This window comes from Ammodytes marinus, assembly GCF_949987685.1.
Source record: "Ammodytes marinus genome assembly, chromosome: 16".
NCBI classification, from domain to species: Eukaryota; Metazoa; Chordata; class Actinopteri; order Uranoscopiformes; family Ammodytidae; genus Ammodytes; species Ammodytes marinus.
Genome location: NC_137220.1, coordinates 11,675,002 through 11,697,134, shown reverse-complemented (window position 1 = coordinate 11,697,134; position 22,133 = coordinate 11,675,002). Strand labels below are relative to the sequence as shown.

At 40.8% G+C, this 22,133-nt stretch overlaps 1 protein-coding gene across 2 annotated transcripts; it reads right to left on the bottom strand.

The window, feature by feature from the left end:
- Positions 1–277: 277 nt before the first annotated feature.
- Positions 278–21,277, bottom strand: znf652 (zinc finger protein 652). Of its 2 annotated transcripts, none has more exons than XM_080044048.1 (6): positions 21,187–21,277; positions 13,640–15,203; positions 9,806–9,953; positions 9,481–9,596; positions 6,846–6,990; positions 278–3,220 (listed from the first exon to the last, which is right to left on the bottom strand). In XM_080044048.1, the coding sequence occupies exons 2-6, from the start codon at positions 14,675–14,677 to the stop codon at positions 2,598–2,600; spliced, it is 2,070 nt and encodes a 689-aa protein (XP_079900174.1). In that variant the 5' UTR covers positions 14,678–15,203; positions 21,187–21,277; the 3' UTR covers positions 278–2,597. The 2 variants fall into 2 exon arrangements, with proteins under 2 accessions (XP_079900174.1, XP_079900173.1); XM_080044047.1 differs by having other exon boundaries at positions 21,008–21,209.
- Between the last annotated feature and the right edge of the window lie 856 nt (positions 21,278–22,133).

Genomic DNA, 22,133 nt, shown 5'->3' with positions numbered 1-22,133 from the left:
ATCATTCGGCAAACTGAAGAGACAAAATGACAGAGAAGAAACTCCATGAACAAAAATAACAATGAAGTCAGACAGCTCGGAGGGGCTAGTGTTAAGTCGCCAAAGCAGGATGAACATCGCTTTCACTGTGTGGGGAGGTCCACATTAGAGCAAAAGAATATTTTATTTTATTTTGAAAATAAAAATAAAATAACAAGTTTTAAGCACATACTAAAATCAATGTCCTATACTGGCTATGGCCCCTTCCACACTACCCCACCCCCCCCCACCTGGGGTTTCTCCTCCTTTCCTTGCCTAAAAACATCCACTCATATCACCTCCAACCGTTCCATGCAGCTACAGTGTAACTGCACTCTTCCACAATACATTGTCAATCCCTCCCTTCCCTGCGCCTCACCCACGCAGCAGTAAAGTGCAGAGAATACACACAAATGAAAAGGCTTTTTATAAAATACAAGACAAAGATTCATACTGCAAAAATGCTGAAGCATAGCAGTGAACCAAAGGGGACAGGAAGCTAAGCAAATAATGCAGCTGTATTAAGACCCACAGAAATGGCAGGATAATTGCAGGTCCCAAATAACAATAACAAATAAAATAAAATAAAAAGGGGTCATCTTCAACTACTGAACTCAACCACTTCAGTCTAATTTCCATTTGAGCGTTAGAAAGAAGATTGTGTTAAATTTACTGCCATCTCAGGTATCCCCAATTTCATGCCTATTGGGGCACACTGTATCAAAGCAGCTTTTGGTAAAAGAGCACAGGGACCACCAGACAGACAGACCAGTAGAGACTAATTCAAGCACACATATGATCTCACACATACACACGCTCAACATTTCTCCTAAACACACGTGATAGCCGTCAGACTAGGTTAAGGGCTTACAAGGCAATCCAAATCCATGCCTAAGAGTTGTCAACAATGTATGCTTCTTTTGAACAAAAAACATTCACACCATCGGCTGTTACATTAACAAATGTAATTTCTTGCGCTGACCTGATCACATTTATGCTAATCTATACTAGTATTCCAAATTCTAGAAGTTGTTTGACCACTGCCTTGAATCCTGACATGTCCTATTCCCATGTGCTAACAGTATATCTACACTGCAGAACCATTCATTAGCTTAAAACTGAGCAAATTAAGAGAGAACGTTAAAAAAACCAAATGACTAATCAGTCATCTTTCTGCGTAGGCAACATTCAACAGGTTGAGACACACATTTGCCTGTGTGGATCAAAGTATGTCGGAAAAATGTATGTATGTTTAAAAAAAAAAAAAAAAAAAACACCTTTACAACAACAACCCCCCCACACCAAACCGTGGAATATAGGCGGAGAGGAAAATGCTTAATTGCCTGTTAAGAACTGTGATGAAAGAGGTCCCAGGTGTGTGTGTGTGTCAAATGACCTTTAACATGGTAACCCGTATCATTTAGACAGCAGCGAGGGGAGGTGGGGTAAATCCTGATGGGGCCATGTGTCTGGCCCCTCACAGTGGCAGTATTTGACAGTCTTCTGTTATCTGAAAGCATCTGTTGACCAACAGATCTGAAAGCAGAGGTTGCACTGATCACAGTAAGTAAACCAGTGACCAAATGGTCTTTGCTGTGTGTGCTTGATTAAGTGTGAGGGTGTGTCTGAGCCTACGCATGTCCTGCATAACTTGGAATTTTTTCCGTCACAAAATATTTAGTCAAACCTAAAATCCATTTGTAGAAAAGTCAGGTTGGCATGATACACTATACTTTGTTATTTTGTAATATTACAGTTCTGAAATCAAATGGAAAAGCAAAATTAAGAAATATTGTATGTACTGGAATGGAGAGCACCATTGAACCATGGTGTGAATCTAGAATTTGTCTAGATTCAAGCAACCATTTACAAAACCTTGTCCATTGTCCTCCACTGAAAAAATCCTCCCCCCATTCTCACTGTAACCTATGGCACTGCATCCTGCACTTCTGCTGCTGCTGCTCCTCTCACAGAGAGCCTCAGCCTTGCCCTCTGGACAGAGAAATGCCCAGGTTGAACCAGTTACAAACATTCATTAACGGTGCCTGTGGGGCTCAAAGGTTCTGCAGTATGACTGGGAGGACAGTTTGAGTATTGCTATGGGGAGGACCTGCACAAAAAGCAAAAGTGCGGACCAATGTGCAACCTTAAATTTGACTTGACAAAAAGACGAAAGTTCATTTAGACTGATCTTTGATGGTCCGCGAGTCCCAGGTTAATACATAGGCCGACTCCAATCAGCAGCTTTTGATGAGAATGAGATACTTTACACCCCGTCGATGAACTCGGAACACGGAGAGATCATTTCAAGGAAAATGTTAACAAAGATTCTAGGAGGTTGTGAAATCTTTGTCAGGTGACCAGAGAACTTAAGTAATGGTCTTACTTAAAATGTTGTGTCCACTGAGTGTATTATCAGTATGAAACACATACACAGGTGAGGTGTGCATGTTTAGCTTGACGTAAATCAGTTTTCATCCGGGAGCCTGAACAAAACGGAGACTGAGGCAGGACTATATGAGTAGAGGGGAGGAACAAGGCGCGGTTTGGTGTGTTGGGCCTACAGCTTGGGGCACAGCTCAGTGGTGCTGTGGGGCTCCGGGGCCCTTGGGGTCCGGGGGAGCAGCCATGTGGTGCAGGTAGCTGCTGCTGTCTTCGTGCCCACAGTGGTTTAAGGGCTCGCTCTTGAACAGGGCCGGGGGCGGGGGAAGGTGGGCGACAGGGGGCACGGCCAGGTGGTGGTGGTGGTGGGTGTGGGGGTGAGGTGTGGCGTGTTGGGGCGTGTTGGAGAGGTGTTGTTGTTGGGGATGGTGGTGAGAGGGGGCCGAGTGGAGCTGTACGTGGGAGAACGAGTGTCCCATGGTGGGCCCTGCCGTGGCTCCCAGACCCAGGGGTGCTGAGGTGGTGGTGGCCGGGGTGGTAACGACAGAAGGGCCGGGGCTGGAGGGAGAGGGAGAGGTGGAGAAAGCGTTGGCAAAGATGCGGACAGGCACGGGCGGGCCGCTGGTCTGCAGCACCACGGGGCTGGTGACCCGGAAACACTTCTCCTTGTGCGCTTTGAGCATGTTGGAGAAGCGGAAGCGCTGGCCGCACACCTCGCAGGGGTACGGCTTCTCCCCGGTGTGCGTACGGCGATGACGCTTCATGTTGGGCCGGCTGGTGAAGCTCTTCCCGCAGATCTCACAGATGAAAGGCTTCTCTCCTGCACAGATTCAGAACAATTAAAGACAGACACAGACAGGAAGAGACAGAGTAAATAATGTGATCCATTAGAATCACGTTGTCACATGTGATGGTTACAAATGTTTAAATAAACTAACTGATCAAAGACTGACTCAAAGTTAACTTTCCCTCCCCTTTAACAATTTCTCTCCACAAACAGCAGTAGTTCCTTTAAAAATGCTAATAAGTTGCCATCTTGAATAGTGGGTCTTTGCCATCAACCCACCCACTCCACAGGAAGCATTTACAATTCACACTTTGGAGGAGAGGAAATGTGAAAGTGAACAACAGAAGCTGCGTTGGAACGGCGCTGTCATTAACCTCTCTCCATGGGAGCCACTGAATGTGCCTGCTACCACCCACGCAGCCATCTATTAACAGGCTGCTGAAGGGCCCTTTAGGCATGCGCTGTGTGAAGCTCCTCCAACAAACTGAATACCAAAAGGTGACAACTAATGTGCTTGTATTCGGTAACGGTTACATTACACTCTCAAATAATTCCTGAAGAATCTGTGCGCAGCGTACCCCCCCCCGTAGGAGGGATAGAATGGAAAATCTCTAAGCATTTTATTGTACTTTTAATAAAATTAAAAAAAAACATAAACTCACATTCATGTAACAACAATAGCTTTGTAAAGTGTGTATATTCAGGAAAGTATATACTTTAAAGGGCCTTATGTTGAGGACAACACAATGCTTTATTAATGCTTTTAAGAACCGGTGTGTGCATTGAACCCAACCTTGGGAGTTTTGAGTTTAACATTTGTACCGCCTATTACAGGGAACGACTGGGTGTGTCTCCCTTATGCAGGAGGTTAAATTGGTTGCTAGCGCCAGCCGGAGAGAGGAGAGGGTAGTGTAATTACACATTACAAATAGAAAAGGGCCAGCGGAGAGTGTGTGTCCACCCACGCCAGGCATGGCTGGGAAAAGAAAAAAAAAACTGTGAAGGACGTACAGACGACAGTGCTCAGTTTGGTCTTAGAAATAGCAATGCAGCAGGGAGAGAAAATCAGAGGGATGTAATACAACATGCGTCTGGGTGGGTAGTCATTATAAGCCGCAATGTATGCAAGGCTCTTCTGATGTAGAACGTCCCTCTCATTACAAATGCTGGGCGAAGTCTCCCTGTGCTCACCACTATAATGTTCTCCTTGCAAACATCCCCATGACTTTCCTATTTTCGGCAGTGCATTGGGGACTGGCTGGCTGCTTGTTTGAGCCCAAGAACACTGATGTTTGGCAAAGTTTTCATCTAAAAATATTTCAGAATTTTACAGCAGAATAGAAACATAAGATGTCTTTACAAACTTCAAAAAACTTGCATGACCTTTATGGATAAAATGTCAACAATCAACTTGATAACCTCAACAGCTAAACCCTCTTGTTCTTTGTGATTTACTGTTGGCAACATTCAATTAAATGTGCTATATCTCAGTGTTTCCCACAGATTTTTTTGAAAGTGTGGGGGGGGGGGGGGGGGGACCCCCCTAGGGGGGTCCGGGGGTATGCTCCCCCGGAAGAAAATGTTGTACCTTTTAAATGTTAAATGCATCAATCTGGTGTACTTTGAGGAACACTATTCCTATATAAATGGTGATTAAGATGGAGTTTAACACACTTATCAATGGTTAATGAATAAATAATTTTCTATGATACACATTTGAGCCATCAAAAAAATGAAGCAAAGGTGGTGGTTACCTGTGGTTCAAAAGAGTGAACACAAGCGCCCTTTTGTTTTATTAGATTGTTGAATTACTAGTACTCAAATAACATATATCAAAAAAAAAAAAAAAAAAAAAAAAAAAAAATGAAAGTGTGGCGGGGCAAAATGAAAGTGTTGCGGCCCGCCACGGAATGATACATTAGTGGGAAACACTGATATCTATTTATGATATACCGTATTTTCCGCACTATAAGCCGCACTGGACTATAAGCCGCAGGTGTTATAATGTTTAATTACCATATGTAAGAGTTTGTGCACACAGGGGATTGTCGGGAAAGAGATGGCTGCTTGAGGAAGCTCCCATTTATTAACATTTCAACAAACAAGTTGCATATTTGCATAACGTACGTAAGTGTTACCATAAGTGCAATAGTAGCTACTAGGGATGGGCACGAGTGTTTTCGCTACTCGTGTGATCGCTTGCATTCCTCGAGGATCAATCGATTCCTCGTTAAACTTTTTTTCTATTTTTAGAACGCAACGCATCTGTCTACAGAACAACGGTTGACCGCAATAAAGCGCTCAATGCTTATGTCAAACAGTCACAGTTGCCATATAATATTAAGGATTTTTTTCCACAAGTTTAAAAAACATTTTCCTCACTGAAAGTAATTAAATAAACGGGCCACAATTTAAACCGATCGAGTAGGTCTGCGATGGGGAGAAAAAAAAGAGAAAAAAAGCATGGGCTGTAGTTGTAACAAAAAATAGCCTAAGTCACCATTTAAAATAAGAAGGGCAGCAAATAATATAAAATGATTGTCCTACAATTTAAATACATATAAATAACTCACCAAAGCAGATAGTTGTAGGCCTATATCCAACCGCGTAATGCTCACTCCGTGTCCGTGAATAATTACCACGACTAATTCCTCATTAACGGAAAACGTTACACCGGTCGGTTTTTGAATCTTATCCCCATATTCCCTATTGAAGGCTTCTTAACTGCTGTTGGCTCGGAGCGAATGTGCCTGAAGTAAGCCTTGCTTCTTCTTTACTTTCCAAGCGGAGAGCACCTTGCATGCTCACCTGGAGTCTACTCATTACTAACTGAGAGTAACAGGTGTCATCTCCCCTTTTTATAAACGTAACTTTATCATCTGCTTTGAAATAATTGGACAGTTATATTCCTGAAAATGTTCTGGAGAAGAAAAGAGAGCCCGTGTTCAGCTCCACGGTGCTGTGGAGAACACAGGCTGCGTGCGCTCCGGTGGCACGGAGGTGGCAGTTATTTGCAGTTGATGTTTGACACAACGCTCAGTTTATTGCACTTGCATCAAAATATTTAATTTTGTTAAACTTTATGATTATTATCCGTTTTGTGCCGTTTTGTACACGTATAACATTTTAAAATAGGGGCGGCCCGCCAGCCTAAAGGCTACAGACACTAAAAAAAAATATATATTTTCCTCATCCACCAATCGAGTTCATTTGAAACGAGGAGTACTCGAGTACTCGATTACTAACGCCCATCCCCAGTAGCTACAGAACATATACTGTGCTGTGTAATAACAGGGTCGAAAAATGGGGAAGAAGTCACGGTACACATACATAACTAACTGGTGACGACCAGATCTGGCTTGTTTTCTGTATTCAAGTTGTATCAGTTTTTGGCTTGTGTTTGACAAATTAGGAACTGATATTCTTGTTGAAGTATGAATTTAACTCTGCTGCCCTGTCCCTTTTTGTGCTGAAACAATTTCTATGTATAATTGTACAATCCCAATCTACTGGAACCTTTTGGTGGGCAGAAACAATGGCCTGAATTGAGGGAATAAATTGAAACCTAGGTTTATTTGTATGCGTTAAGTTAATATAGTTTTGTACAAAGTGTTTTTTCTGCACAAAACAACTTAGAAAGCCAAACTGAGTGTCTCACCTGTGTGTGTTTTCATGTGCTCATCAAAATACTGTTTCATGTTGAAGTCTTTGCCGCACCATTGGCACATGAACTGCTTGTGTCCAATGTGAATGCTCATGTGGGAGCGCAGCTGGTACTTGTATTGGAACCGCTCGTCACAGTTCTACAGAGAGAGACAACAGAGGCTTTCAGATAACAAAGCACACATCACGTGTATACATGAAATACACAAGACACAGAATATGAAAGACATGTCACATGCTCTTTTGAAAAAGGTTTTTATATAAAAAAAAATCTTGAATACATTTTAAAAGAGTCATGAAGGGTAACGCATTGATTTTAAAATTATTTTTATTCACTTTTATTTTGAGCATAAAAAAAAGAAAAGAAAAAGTACATATGTACAAGGTTTGGGATTTTACAGTTACCCTGCTCAAATGTTACTACTGCACATTGACTACTTTCAGTTTTTACACAACACAAAAGATACCAGGTAACAAATTAGGCAGTTATAAGTGAGGAACACCTTAACATGCATTTTAGACAAACTTCAAGCTTGAATTTGATTATTTTGGACGCGAGGGAACCCAGACCACAATATTTGTATACGTAAAAATAAACTAGATTGTGTCACAATATTTATCCTTACCTGAAAAAGGAAGCAAGTTTCTTATTTATATTAAACAATGTTTAAGAAATGTGGCTATTACAGGAAGCCAACAATAACCCAGTTATTTGTCTGCAAGTAACCACACAGGCTGTTTGCATTATGAGGCTTTCTTGGGCAGGTCTTTTTCCTACAGTGAAGATATTTATGTTCTGCATGGCACCACACCTGGCTAAATAAATCTCTGAGGGAAACGTTTTTTTTCCCCACCAACATGTTTCCATATGGCACAGAAGTACTAGGGAGAATGGCCTATATGTAACATAAACCCTTAATAAGCATGTAATCGCATGTTGCGCTGGTAGAATGACTTCAAACATTTAATTAGAGCGGATCCACCCATACACACATGTTCCCTGTGTCCGTTCCAAGTCGCTGTGAGTTTAAAAGACCTTGTGTGGAACCCAATCGGTTAAGTTGAGATAATATAATCAACCGTGTTGAGCAAAAGAAAGCTTGTAAATCTTTACACAAAGCAACGACCAAAATCATCCATAACAGATGTCTGTTAAAATACTTCATATTTGATTTTTCCCATTTATATTATGCTCCAGTTAAGGGGTTGTGAACACGGTGTATGTGTGGTTTGCTAATATTTGACATGGTCTGACATTTTGCTTCTAGAAATAGCTCAGACGATACAACGGTCTAATGATGAATGGATGAAATACAGGAGGATGGTTCTCCTCCACAGCTGAGTAAACTGACTATTTTGGCTTGGTCAGAAACCACATGGCACAGATGCTCCTCTGCTCAAACTAAGGAGTGAAAATGGCCTTGAGAATCTTTTTGAAGCACTCAAGAGCAAATTGGTCCAAACTGTAACCTTCAGTCAAATAGCCAACTTGTCTTTCAGGACTGAATTCAGCTACACAGAAATACAGAACAGAAGGACAGGCAATAAAGACGATATCTAGGTGTGTGCGCTTGTGACAAACAATAATTATGCGTACCATCAATTCAGTTTGCCAACATTATATAAAAGTTCTTTTGACATATTTGTTCAACAGTGTCCAAAGCAAGACTGCCGGGAGGAAAACTTTATTTGAAATTGTGGAATTTCAGCTGCTAAGAGTGACTTGTTAGGAACTGTCATGCTGAAACCAGTAAGCCTTCAGTAATTTTATGTTACACAAATGACCTTCTCACATAGGAACACATGTTTCAACTGCAGGGCCATGTGAAAGGGTGATAAGAAAAACAAGCTCTAAAACTCCTCTTTAGAGCACCCAGTCAAAAGTGGATGACAAAAAATACAGTGTACAACACTGAGATTCTACTGTATTTGAATTTTAAAGCCACTGTAGTTATGAGTCATATTCACACGGTGACGCAGACTCTGAATACAAATCTGCATTTAATTTGCATACAGCACAACAAACCTTTTTAGCTGTTTTTGATGAGTGTTTTCTTTTTTTTTGTCCACACATTTCACAGGTGAGGTGGTCCTGTTCTCTAGCTGAATGTCCTTGGCAGAAACCTTTATTGTCTTTGCGTAGCTGGACAATTGATGCAGGTGATAGGTGTGGGCGGTAGCCAATTTTCGATAGCTTTAAACTTTCTCCTACCCTGGTACACGGTATTACTGTCAGGTACAACCTATTTCTAACTTATTTGTTTTAGTTTCTCGCCTAACACTGCAATTTACAAGATTACATTGAACTAATCACAATGAAGGTACCTTCGCTAAATACAAAATTTTCACGGAAGCACTCGCAAACTTAGAAAACAAACAAAACCACTGCATGTTATTTGAAGTATTTCAAACTGCATCAAAAATTTGCATTCCCCATCTTTTCGTATATTATTAACCCTTCTGAGAATAGGCTGTCAAGTGACGCATTTAAATACCCAGGGATTATTGCCATATTGCCTCCCAACCCTAGCAGGTGACACATTATGATCCTGATGTGATCTTCTCAACTACATACAGACCCCATTTGGATATCATCATGTGTGAATAGGGCCACTATGAGTGTATCTTACCTCACAACGGAAGGGCTTCTCTCCAGAATGCTGGAGCGAGTGAACTTTTAAAGACATGCTGCGTTTAAACGACTTCCCACACGTCTCACAGGTAAATGGCATGTCCTTGGTGTGAGCTGGGTTTGGGAGGGAAAAGATGGAGGAAAATGACACAACTGATCACGTAACATCAAGATTTCAAATAGGAATCAAAGAGACTATGAACTCACAGCATGTAACATACTAAACAAGACTGTGGTTTATTATTACCAGCTTGTAGACACTGTTAATATTAGTCATACGTGTAAAGTTTGAACTGTGGAAAGGAAAAGGGGGCCCCACTTACCAACCATGTGCTTACGGACGTGAGCCATCGTGTAGAACTTCTTCTCACAGATTTCACATGAGAACTTCTTCTCTGCGTAGCCGTGCACAATCTTTATGTGCTCGTGCAGTGACCACAGCTTCTTAAAAGACTTGTTGCAGGAGACACACTGAAAAGGACACACAAAAAGGAAGAAATCATTAGGATTAATGTCACTGTTTCTGTTAATTATCAAAAGGCAACAAAACCTTGTGAACATGAGGGGGTGAGATTTGCCCAAATGTTTTTGTTATACTCTAGCTCCCTCTGCTGGAGAAAAATCAGAATGGGCCTAATTTCTGTATTCCCCCTGTAGATCATCTCTGCTCAATTTCAATACAGAACAGAGCTCAAATGCTATTTAGAGAAGAAAAACAAAGTGAAATGTATTTGGATTGATGCTAATTCAGCTGGTTGATGTGACCTCTAAATCGTATTTAATTTGTATTTTCGAAGCTTCATAAATTCTCTACTGGATCCAAGTTGAACCTCACTTTGTCATTGTTGTTTTGAAGCCATTCCTGTGTAACTTTGGCTCCGTTTGAAGTTGTCTGGCTGGAAAATAAATCCAATTGTCCTGGCATACCCACAACATCAAAACCAAAGCATTTCATATGATGATGACCTTTATTTTGCCCTAATCTTATCGAAGAGACCTCCACTTTTGTTTTTTTCTATCTCCCACATGCCTTTGGGGCGAATGCTAGGCCAAGTCATCATGTGAGCCTTTTTTTCTCTTTTCCACGACCACAGAACTGGTGAAGCGGAAACAGCTGTGTGTACACTGTCTGCAATCTCAGGCATGAAACTTCTTCAGAGCTGCCACAGGACTCGTACTTTTATCACACATCAGCCGGTTCAAGACCGATTTACACTGTGGCACTATTGTAAAAAATAACCTCACATGAGTGATATTCATTTTTGAATCCCAGCTATCCAATTGGTTATTTTTTTTTATAGTGTGATCCTTTGTTTTTATGATAAAGTCACACAATTGACTAACCAGTTATTAGACCTGTCAGGTCAGGTGGTTGTTTTGAACCTAACTTTTAAGTTTTTACACGGTGATACAATACAGGTCATCTCCAGTAAATTAAAAATAAAATAAAAAGTGGCTGAACTAATACTTACAGAGTGAAAGATGGTATACAAGCTTTAAAAAAAATTATATTCACACTGATTTTTTTTGCTGATTAGTGTAAAATTCTTCACATTCACGGTTATTAATAAAACATGAGTCCAATGGAAGGATACATGTATTAATGAAATATTAGCAAGACACCAAGTGTGTCATTAATTATACATAATATTTAATTTAGTGACTAGACTTTTGAAGGTTAAATTAAATAAATGTACATTCATATATCCAGTATTCTTAATAGACATTATTAGAGTGAGTATTATAACAGAATGACAAATATACCCCTTTCATTTGTCAATAATACACATCTGAAACAGTACATTGTATAAAGGAAAGAGCATTTCATTTGAGTGTTGCCTCCTCTACAGGTAAAGTGCAAAAACAGGATTGAACTCCATTAAGTTAAACTAATTATGAAGGAACTTGTGTCTTCACAACTTGATATTGTTTCAACAGGTGTCACCAGATGGGGGAAGGTGAAACGCTGTCTTCAAACTAAATAAAGATGCAAATTAAGTTTAGCAAAATGGGGGCTAAATAAAGCTACTCAAATCAGCAATATGACCCCTGGGTATTAATATGTTGGACCGCCTTTTTAGTTTAGAGGAAGTAAAACCAAATGAAACCTACATGTGACACCATCAAAGACAGCAGATAACAATATAGATTTTTCTAGGTTTGAGCAGTTTGTGAAGGTCTGTGTGAGAAATGCTCCAGTCCGCTTTTTTTTTTTTTATTATTATTATTATTATTATTATTATTATTATTATTATTATTATATTTTAAGTTTCCAAGCTTAAATATTACCAACAATTCTGTGTTTCCCACAGAATGTGTTTCCCACAGAATTGTGTGGAACTGTGGCGGGGAGGGGCTGGGGAACAAAAAATGTGGCACCTTTTAAACTAGAATGCATAGTGCACTTTGAGAGGAAAATTACAAGCTGTGTGAGCCTGTTTTCTGGAATGATTTGGAGACACTGGGTCACATACCAAGGAAGCTATTGAAGAAAAACTTTTTCTGATAAAATATTTGTATTAAATATTACCAATCAAAATGAGTGTGCTTCATTAGGACTACATGATCCCTATTCAGTTTGAATATTTTGAACCTAATTTTCATGACGAGAGAATCCACACAGTATAATGCATTAGCGGGAAACCCTGCAATTTAGACATGTAAGACATAATCAATTATATTAATTAAGTATTTTGGATATACAGTGGTGGCCAAAATTATTAGAACACCTGACAGATCTGAAAATATTTACCTTTCTTTTGCCTCCAAAATATAATATAATTTCATAATGTTCATGAACTATGCAGATGGTTGTTCGGAGCATAACAAATATCAGATGAAGCAAGTCCTACTGTTTTTATCTACTTATAACTTTAATATTTGGTATATCCACCTTCTGCAGAATTTACAGCAGCAAATCTCTATGGCATATTTACTGAGAACTTTAACACTAATGTTATCCCATGCCTTCTGCAACTTAAGCCAAAGGCTTTCCTTTGAATGTACAATACATCTGTCCAGTCTATTTTCCAACTCGCCCCACATTAGCTCGATTGGTTGAGGTCCGGACTTAGAGGGGGCCAGTCCATCATTTTCAATGTTCCAGCAGATTTCTTCTGTTGAAGGTAGTTCTGGCAATAGTTAGAAGGATGTTTAGGGTCATTGTCATCTTGAAAAATAAATCCAGGCCCAATAAGACAACTCCCAGATAGTACTCACCAGAATGTGGTGGTAAACTTTCTTATCCATGATACAAATTATATCAATTTTCACTAAGTCACCTGTTCCTTAGGCTGAAATGGCAGCCCACACCATAATACTACCCCCTCCATGTTTAACTGTTGGCATGAGAGACAATTTCTTTTACCCCTCCCCCTCCCTCTGTCGAATATACACTCTTCGCCTGTGGCCAAACTTTTCCAACTTGGACTCATCAGTCCACAACACTTATACCAATCCTCTGTCAATTTATTGTGTTCTTTTGCAAATTTCAGGCGTTTCACTCTATTTTTCTCTTTCAATAATGTTTTCTTTGCTGCAATTCTGCCAACAAGTCCTCCTCCCAGTTTCCGACGCAGTTCTTGAAGATACTGATGCACCATTAGTCATTGTAGTGTTGATCTCGTCACTCTCGTGAGGTCTTTCCTCGGTCCTTAAGATTGAGAATTTTGAGATGCTTCACTTGTGTTTCTGAAAGTTTATTTTTTCTACATCTCCCCTTTCCGTGTGAATTGGTGGCATCATGGCAGTCTAAAGTGTACTTAACAGTGCTTGTTTGAAATAGGCTTAGCTTTTTTTTAAATAAGGAAAATGAGCTACATCTCCTTATGATGGCTCTATTTCATGGTTTATAGAGCATTATCAGGACTTTGTAGATATTTAATTTGTTTTATGGATATTTTATTGGCCAATTCAACAAAAACAACCACAAACCTCAGTGTTCTAATCATTTTGGCCACCACAGGAACTTTGTGAGGGTGCAAAATGCTTTGCAGAGAAACATCTAAGCTAAAGGAAGTTAATACATGATATAAAGATATTATCAAATGAAACAATAAACCCTGAAATGTCACTTCTTTACCATTCAAAATAAAAATGGGAATTTCTTCAAACAATTACAGAAACACGACATGAGACCGGAGGGCGGGTTTCCTTACCTGGATGTTCTTCTCGCAGTCGGTCTGCTGATGTAAGGCCAGCTCACTCTCCAGGACAAACTTCTTGCCGCACTTGTCGCAGATCTGCATTCTCCTGTGCGTGACGTTCATGTGCTTCTCCAGGTACCAGCGCGTGTTGAACACTCGCGGGCACTTTTCACACGTCAGCATCTCCTTCTCCTCGGCCTCCGCTCTGCCTCCGGGGGTGGCGGTGGACGACGGGGCCGACCTGGCCGGCCTGCGCTTCCTCTTCGGAGGCTCCAACCGTCTCCGTCGCCCCCTGGTGGTCATACCGGACGTGCTGGAGCTCAGCGTTGCCCGTAAGCTTTTCCTTCGCGGCTGGCTTGGAGCTTTTGGGCTGCTCACATCCCGGCGAGCCCTTTTAGACCTCGTTCTTCGACTCTCAATCTCCTCCTCCTCTTCTTCCTCCTCCTCCTCCTCCTCTTCCTCTGGGCTGTCCTCCATTTCCTCCTCCTCCTCCTCATCATCATCGTCGTCTTCCTCGTCGCTGCCGGCTTTCTCCGAGTCTTCCGCCGTAGTTCCAGATTTGTTGTCGCCCTTGGAAACGTGAAGTGTCTGGTTGTTCAGGTTGACCTCGACGATTATTTGCTCACGTTTAAAGCCCTCATTTTCCTCTTCCTCCCCATCTTCTTCCTCTTCTTCTTCCTCCTCCTCCTCCTCATCTTCATCATCCGTGTCGTCCGAGGTGCCATCGTTGCCGGCTTGGGACAACTCCGTCCCCATATCTTGCCCTCCTCCTCCACCTCCTCCCCCCTCTCTAAAATACTGCTGAGGAGACACATGTTGAGAGGGCAGCTGACCAATGTTCTGATCGCCCATGGATGCCTTGGCAGCCATTTTATTGTCCACCAATACAGAATAAGGCTTGCCACCGACCTCCCTCTTGTAAAGCTTGCCCGTCAGGTCCAGATCTGGGTTGGGGTTGTTGTGAAAATACGACTGGGACACTGTTGCCCTGCGTCCGTCCTCCTGGGACATCCCCAAGACCTCCTCTTTGAGGCTCTTGCAAGATTTCATGAACAGGGAACTGAGGGGTGAAGTTTGTGGGTAGCACAAGGCGATGAAAAAAAGTGGGTAACTGCTGTGGTGCGTATGTAGGTAGACAAGCCTATTCTACAAGGAGGGGCAGGGGACGCCACACCTAATCCCCCACCCTCCTCCTACCGAACAGACAGGAAGGAGGGGACAAGGTGACAGATAAGTCAACCGGATTCAAGGGCGTCCATGATGTCCAAGGTAAGAAAGGAAGTTGGAAAGACATACAATCTTTTCCAAGTTTTGTTCCATGTACTTCAAAAATAAGACTGCAAAATCAAAGGCTCGCTGTCTTCTATGCTCAACATTTGAAGATAAATCCCTCCAGAGTTAGGATGGGAGGAGTAACGCAGCTGCCAGGTTAGGTTTCTTCTGAAGGCTGCTGTCCTGCCCGGGTGCCAGCGTCTTCAAACTGCAGAGCAGCCAAAGACGAGCTGAATGCCAGACATGGAACTGCTGCTGCAAGGATTTCTGGGTATTGCTTGGAGAGCCATTTACAGCACGGCACCTATGAGATCAGAGAGAATAAAAAGAGAGGAATATAAAATGAGATTAGAAAAAGGTAGTCTCCCTCTGTATTGTGTCATAATAAAGTCTGAACTGAAACTAAAGCCATATTGACACGTTTTCAACACTGAGCGGCACCTTTGCCCACAAATGTTTCAGTGTTATGTGTAGGAGTCAAAACCACAGGCTTCACAGATGAATGAGAATCCTTTTCAATTTCAAAAGGCTGAGTGTAGCTACTAAATATTTCCAGGCCCATACTGAAACACTTCACTCACAAGAAAAAAATAATGCTGAGATGGTTTGCTTCTAGAGTGCTGTGAGCACACCATAATACAATGTGTTCATTGAGCATATAAAACGGAAATGCAAAACGACACTTTTATTCCACACAGACCTATTATCATGCAAAGAAAAGATTTTAAATGTAGTCATTATGGAGGATCAGATAAAACTGTTTACAGGCTTAGAGAAAAATAAATTACATAATTCAAAGGCTTGTTGATAGCTGAATATGTATTGCAATAAGTGTACATCACCTACAATATGAAACTTTCATTTTGGACGATTAATAATTTCTTGGGTCAAAAACGTCACTTGATCAGTTAGGTTACATTTATCTCATATGTGACATATTGTACAATAAATAAAAAGTATTTTTTTTTTAAACAAACCTAATCATCTATTATAAGCACTTTGAAAAACCAAGAACCTACACCGGTTCTCGACAGCAAAGCACAGATGGAACTATAGATTGGCCGTTTAAGAAAATAATCTACACACATCAACTTGCGCACACATCCCATTGACTGTTAGCATAGTGTAACCACAGCCCAGAAGCTTGTATTTGCAAAAAATAACCACAGGAAACTGTATTTCATCGTTTCAATGAATCCTGTCAGCCCTGCACAGTTTGGCACCTGCAGTAAAATCCTCCAGTGTGTATGCAAGATGCGAAAGGGCTGTTAATAACAATTAAATTTACTTTTATTTTGCTTTTATGGCATTTTTTCTTTGTGGATTTTGCATACTTCTACGCCGGTGTGTCCCTGTATGACAGTTGGTTGACCTCGAACAACCATACACCCTCCTTCCCATAATGACTGTGCACCAGGGCGGTTAAACCTCCCTAAGCAAGAAATAAAAAAATAAAAACACATTTCCTTTTTAGAAACATCCATCTCCTTTGTGTCGTAAATATCTTATGCCTCATCTGGTCTAACACATGATGCTCCAATGTCTACAAAGAAAGCAAATAGGCCAAGAGGGAATTTCCTATTCACCCCCCCCCCCCCCCACCCTGACCTATGAAGACTACTTTGTTCTATTCTTTCATCTAAAGTCATGATGATTAGCGTGAAGGGTTTGCCAGAGTGTGCAGAGGCCAGCGGAGAGGATCGTGTGACATGAATGCGAACAAGATAAGCCTGATTTTGTTGGACAAGTGCGATCTCAATTAGCTAGCATGTTTTCCCCCCTCCTTTTTCCAGGGCAGTATTTGTCTTTCGTCATAATGTTTTTAAAATCAAGAAATCGTGTTTAGTGAAATACATTGCTGCCCTGGAGGAAGCCTAATTGAATAGCATTAAGGCTAAAGCCTATTTACAGCAGCAGCAGCAGCAGGTGTGTTGTATTACATTGTATTAATTTACACTACATTGACAGTTCCCCCTGCAACCAATTGCAGAGGCATTGGTCATCTCTCGAGTGTTAATGACTTGCAGTAACATAAAATGCTTTAAGCGGCTACGAGTAACATTTAAATATCTTTTAAACAGCCTCATGTTTCCTCTCATAATCATAAATTACCTTTAACAGCTAACGAGACCATCAGTGCAAAGAAAGACGTTTTTATATAGTTTTTATTACTGCGTTTGGTCTGGTCGCACACCCAGTCCGATTTTCGGTTCACGCGTGCATGCTCTATGGTCACATATCCGTATTGGTCGCAGATTTCAGTGTGGCGCATTAACGCGATTTGAGAAGCTTATCCCTCCAGGTGAGGGAAGGGGAGTGGGAGCCTTGTTTGAGACAGTTATTTGTCATCATAATGACTGATAACGGGGCTGAACCATCAAAGAAAAAAAATAAAATGCAATCAAGAAAAGCTAAAAGGGAGTGATAGGCGGGCGGGAGGGCGTTTCCAAGCAAAGTATACACAATTTCACGGGAGCGAACTAGACTGCAGTGTTTACTCCTAAATGAATGAGCGGTAGCCTACTAAAACAAAGTTTACTTTGCCTCACCAGCATCATCAGATGACCATTATTCATCTGAAATAGTCATTATTTACAACAACATAAACACATTACCTCATCGTGATCCATACTAACTGCCGTCTCTCGTTCATTCGCTTTGTGTGAGGACACGGAATGTTTCAGCTCCGTGAGAGGTGACACTGCATCAACTCATTGCAATCAGGTGTGTATGTAGCACTGACTGGCATTAGTTGATGCTGTGTCACTAACCACTCTCACGGAGCCGAAAAGAGTCCCCTGACACTTTCAACACACGGACATGCACTATATTGCTTGCTTCACGACAGCTGGCGTCGTAAAAATACTACCGCTTTTGTCCAAAGGGGCCGCCAACGGGCAATTTTACTCGTAGTGGCTTTAATGTCCCGAGTTTAAAAATGTCCCCATCTCACTTTAGACATATTTGTAACACTTAAAACACAATAAAGAAAAAGTTACTGCACATTTTAATTTAAAAAGTAATTATATATCTATATTTAAGGGTTCAAAGAAGTAATTAAAAAAACAATAAAACATATTTAGTATTTTGTGTATTAATTTCATCCGCCGATTATTCGGTTATCGGAATTTTGAACTGAAGTTTTGGTCAAATGTATTACTTTCTCAGGTTCAAGTTTATTTGTCATTTTGTTTTTGTGTATATAAAAAAACGTAGTCTCATTACAACACACATTTAATGGACGAATATTAGCCATAGAAAACAGCATTTAAAATGTTCAAGTTTCAAGTGTTTTGGCATCAGAATAAAATGACCAGAAAAAAAACAGACCAGTTATGGATGATAAAATAATCTCTTCTGGTGAACGTTCAACTGAGTTTCCTCTTCCACCTATCACTTCAGCACGCAAACTGTGAAAAAAAGAAATCATGCAAGAAAAAAGATAAACTTAAAAGTTTTTTTTAAAGCCAAACCTGCACAAATCTATGTTCAATGCGTTTTGCAAGCACAAGTGAAAGCTATTTATGTTGAATTTGAATATCACGCAGTTGCAGATACACCTGTCTTCCTGTGCATGCAGACTGTGATCCTTTCTTAGAATTGGACTGGAGCTCTTAAGACCACAGGGGGAGGGCAAGCTCTGCACTGACAGACACACTCAACTCACATGGCTGTCTATAGACAAAGCCTGATAGATTATCCTATGTCTAGATGACAGGGGAATAAAAATGACATGAGAAATCACTGCTTGAAACTGATTTAACATATAATTAGCAGGATTCATTCTAAGCACATGCAGGTTTCAATCTAAGCACATGCATGTTAAAATTAAATGTTTACAGGGTTAAAAGGATTTGCAAGAGCTAACTTGCAAGTCCTAAGAATTTATTTGATTGGCAAATGATATACAGAGTGTGAAATGTATTGCTGAAAACTGTCAAAACAGCACAACAAATGAATAAACGAACAGTGTGGTTATGTTATTGAGTAAAATCCTTTCATCCGCATAGTACCGTTATCATTGATGAGTCATTTCTGAGTTTCACTCAAGTGTGAAAAAATGCAGTCCTTTGATGTGGGAATCGAGTATAGCAAAAGACTTCTCAATATCACCGGTAATCAGTCCTGACTATGACCTTGTCATATCAAGAGGTCCCACCCTTTTTGGAATAATGATTTTTAACTGCTTTTAGTTTTTAGCTTTGAGTTTGGGCAGCTTTCAAACGATGAACTTTGCCCCAAATGCAAAATAAAAATAAAAATGCATACTTATTTCTCTATCAGTACATTCGAATAATTCAAGGAATTACTAATACTCAGGCTTGAAAGACAGAAAGAGCAACTGTAACTTGTTGTAGTGGGTAAGCCACAAAAACAGTCACATACCGGATAGATGCAACTGTGGCTTGAGATTTGAATGACACAGGATGGGAGCTTTACGCAAACGTGGTGGCACTACAACAATTTTACCAACAGCAGTAAACAGTGCAAGTGTTTTGCAAAGTGTTTGGCTTGTGACAGTAAAGAAGATGAGCCCTTTGTGAACCATTCAAAATGTGTCACCTTCACCTCTTATTACTCAGCAGTGATTCCTCAAATCCATGCTCCAGTCCTTCTCAAGTCTAGACTTTAATGAGCTTTCCCTTTTGCGGCTTGCGGAGAGGGCCGTGTGAGGGTTCACATTCCTCACTCTGTCCAAACTCATAAGACCTTAACCAGCTCACTGTGTGGCGCGCTGCGGGGGTGCGCCGTGCCTCTGTAGGTATTTGGCCCTAAAGCCCATAATCGGGTCATGGAGCAGTACCTTTGTGTTTTCTGTCTGGTGTAAATCATCTGAGTTATCACGGAGAAGTGGGGGATAGTATCATTTCAGGCCCAAGATCTCCTATTATTTATTCTCATCGCTGGACAGAGAGAAGACACTGGTTTTGCCTTACTTTTTATACTATTTAAAATGTATTTATTCTATATATCACATTTTTTATCCTTTGTACTTATTGCACTGTGGTTTGGAGAGAAACATATTTTCGATACCTTTGTATGTCGGGCAAATATTGCAGGAATTGACAATTAAGTTGACTTGACTTGACAAACCTGACAGCAGTCTGCAGATATCTATTAACACTGGGACACCTCTACTTCAAAATGCAAAGAAAACGTCACTGTTTTGTTTAAAAATGCGGACTGTAAAAAGAAAGGAAAGAAGGAAATATAAGCTAATGGATGGGTCCAACAAGCTTACAATTTTTCAGAGCGAATCCAACATTATCTTTAACAAAAGTTGAAGTATGACGACATACTGCAACATCTACTTTATGGTTTTTAAAAGAGCCATATGTTCATTGGGTAAATCTATTCAACCACAACACTTGAAGAAAGCAAATAAAGGGTTAAAAACAAAAAGGCAAACATTGTACAGCAAGCAGCAGTCACACAGTGCAGGCCTGGCCAACTTAGGCTACTTAGCAAGCTAGCAATACTCCATAGGTACTAACCTGCACACATGACAAGCTAAGTTGGCTACATTAGCTCAAGGTGCAGCCATTAGATATTTGGTTCCAGTCAGGATTTAGTCAACCATAAGAACAATTACATCCCCCTGCAGAGGCTATGACATATTAAAGCTAATGTCTGCTAACATGCATTAGCTAACAACAAATACAGGACTTTCACTTTTTTAACCCCAAACAGCCCAGATTGGGGCTAGTTAGCTCAAAGCTAGCATCAACGTCAGATATTTAGCATTTACGTTACAATTCATTTCGATAGTGCACTTTGAAGGGTGAATTGTGACAGTTATCGGATCCACGTGAAGCTAGACCCGATGTCACGCTTTGTTATCAACGTGTCTTTCCTTGTCTTGCAAGATGAAAAGCGCCGCTTTCCTAACAAAACCGCGACTGCTGCTGGACTGACAAACCCACTCAACTCGACTCTGTCACAAAGTCAGAGCTAGCCGAGCTCGCGGACATTTCTCACGAGAGCTCCGGCCACCGGCTCCCAGCGACCTGCGTGTGCTTTACCCAGCAGCTGCTGCGCTTGTCATACATTTAAATGCACAACATTAAAGTTATAAAAACATTTTTTGTTATCGCTTTGCAGGCTTACCTCCGTCGAGAGCGACCTCCCTCTTGCGTTCGTGCAATCAGAGTTGCACAGATTCAGGGTTGCACGCGCACTTCTCTCGCTCGCTCTCCTTCTACATTTGCGGATGTGCATTAAGAGAGGGCAATGCCACTGCTCTTTTGGTGCAAAATGTGGAAGATTATAATATATGCCGTAGATACCTGTGTCTTTAGCCCAGCTACGTGGCCCGGCCAAGCTCTCGCGCGTACCACCGCCGTCCCGCGCTCATCCCAGGCATCCAGCAGGCCGCTGTCTGAGCAGGCGCGCGGCAGTGTCTGGCGCTGGATTCTTTACGTTTCCCCTCCAAAGCAGACAAGGCACAGCGCGCGCACACGCGCTGAAACCCGTTATTGATTAAATAATAATGAGAAGACCCTGTGGACCGTTTTATCCTCTCAAGGGAAAAAGTCTACATTTATAATATTTTTACCATGAACTCCCACTCTTTATTATTAAACACATGAGTTTAATGCATACTGCATAGACACATAATGTTGTGTTACTCTAACATTTGGTTGTATGGATGCAAAATGCGTCTCAGTCAAGTATTTTTGCGTTTTTATGGAGAAGATTTCATAAATATTTTATATCTTATAAGATAAGGTAGGCTTATTGAGAATGATTGATCGACTTAAACAAGTTTTAAATGTAGTCATCTTGATTCTCGACCATGCTTTCTTCTTAGATAAATGTCATTAAACTATAACATTTAATTTAGCACTTTATATCAGACAATATAAATATGAATTATTAACCCCTTCATTAATTTCAGAGGTTTTAACTTATTCCAATATGGCCACAGTTTATAATAATACAACACCTTCACTCTTTAATCAAAGCTACAAAGAGATAACACTATATAATCCCTTTTGAAACATAATGAAGCAACAGTTTGGGAAACAATGAACAGTGCAACCGACTGCTACACTACTTCATTACATTCTCCATTAAGGGGAATCAATTATGATGCACGCTCTGGTGGTGACTTATGATTACAATGATTATTAGAAAATAGTGTAAATTTACCTCTGAGACCGTGAACATCAAGAGTGACAACTGGGAGGTAGAAATACACATTTATTGTTAAATTGAGCGATTTCTCTGACAT

Bases quoted from the DNA above. Each gene is read 5' to 3' on its own strand.
- znf652 (XM_080044048.1), bottom strand. From the start codon at position 14,677: ATGAAATCTTGCAAGAGCCTCAAAGAGGAGGTCTTGGGGATGTCCCAG. The intron at 9,597-9,805 runs GTAAGTGGGGCC...TCCCAAACCCAG, and splicing joins CGTCCGTAAGCACATGGTTG to CTCACACCAAGGACATGCCA. The intron at 6,991-9,480 runs GTAAGATACACT...CTCTCTCTGTAG, and splicing joins AGAAGCCCTTCCGTTGTGAG to AACTGTGACGAGCGGTTCCA.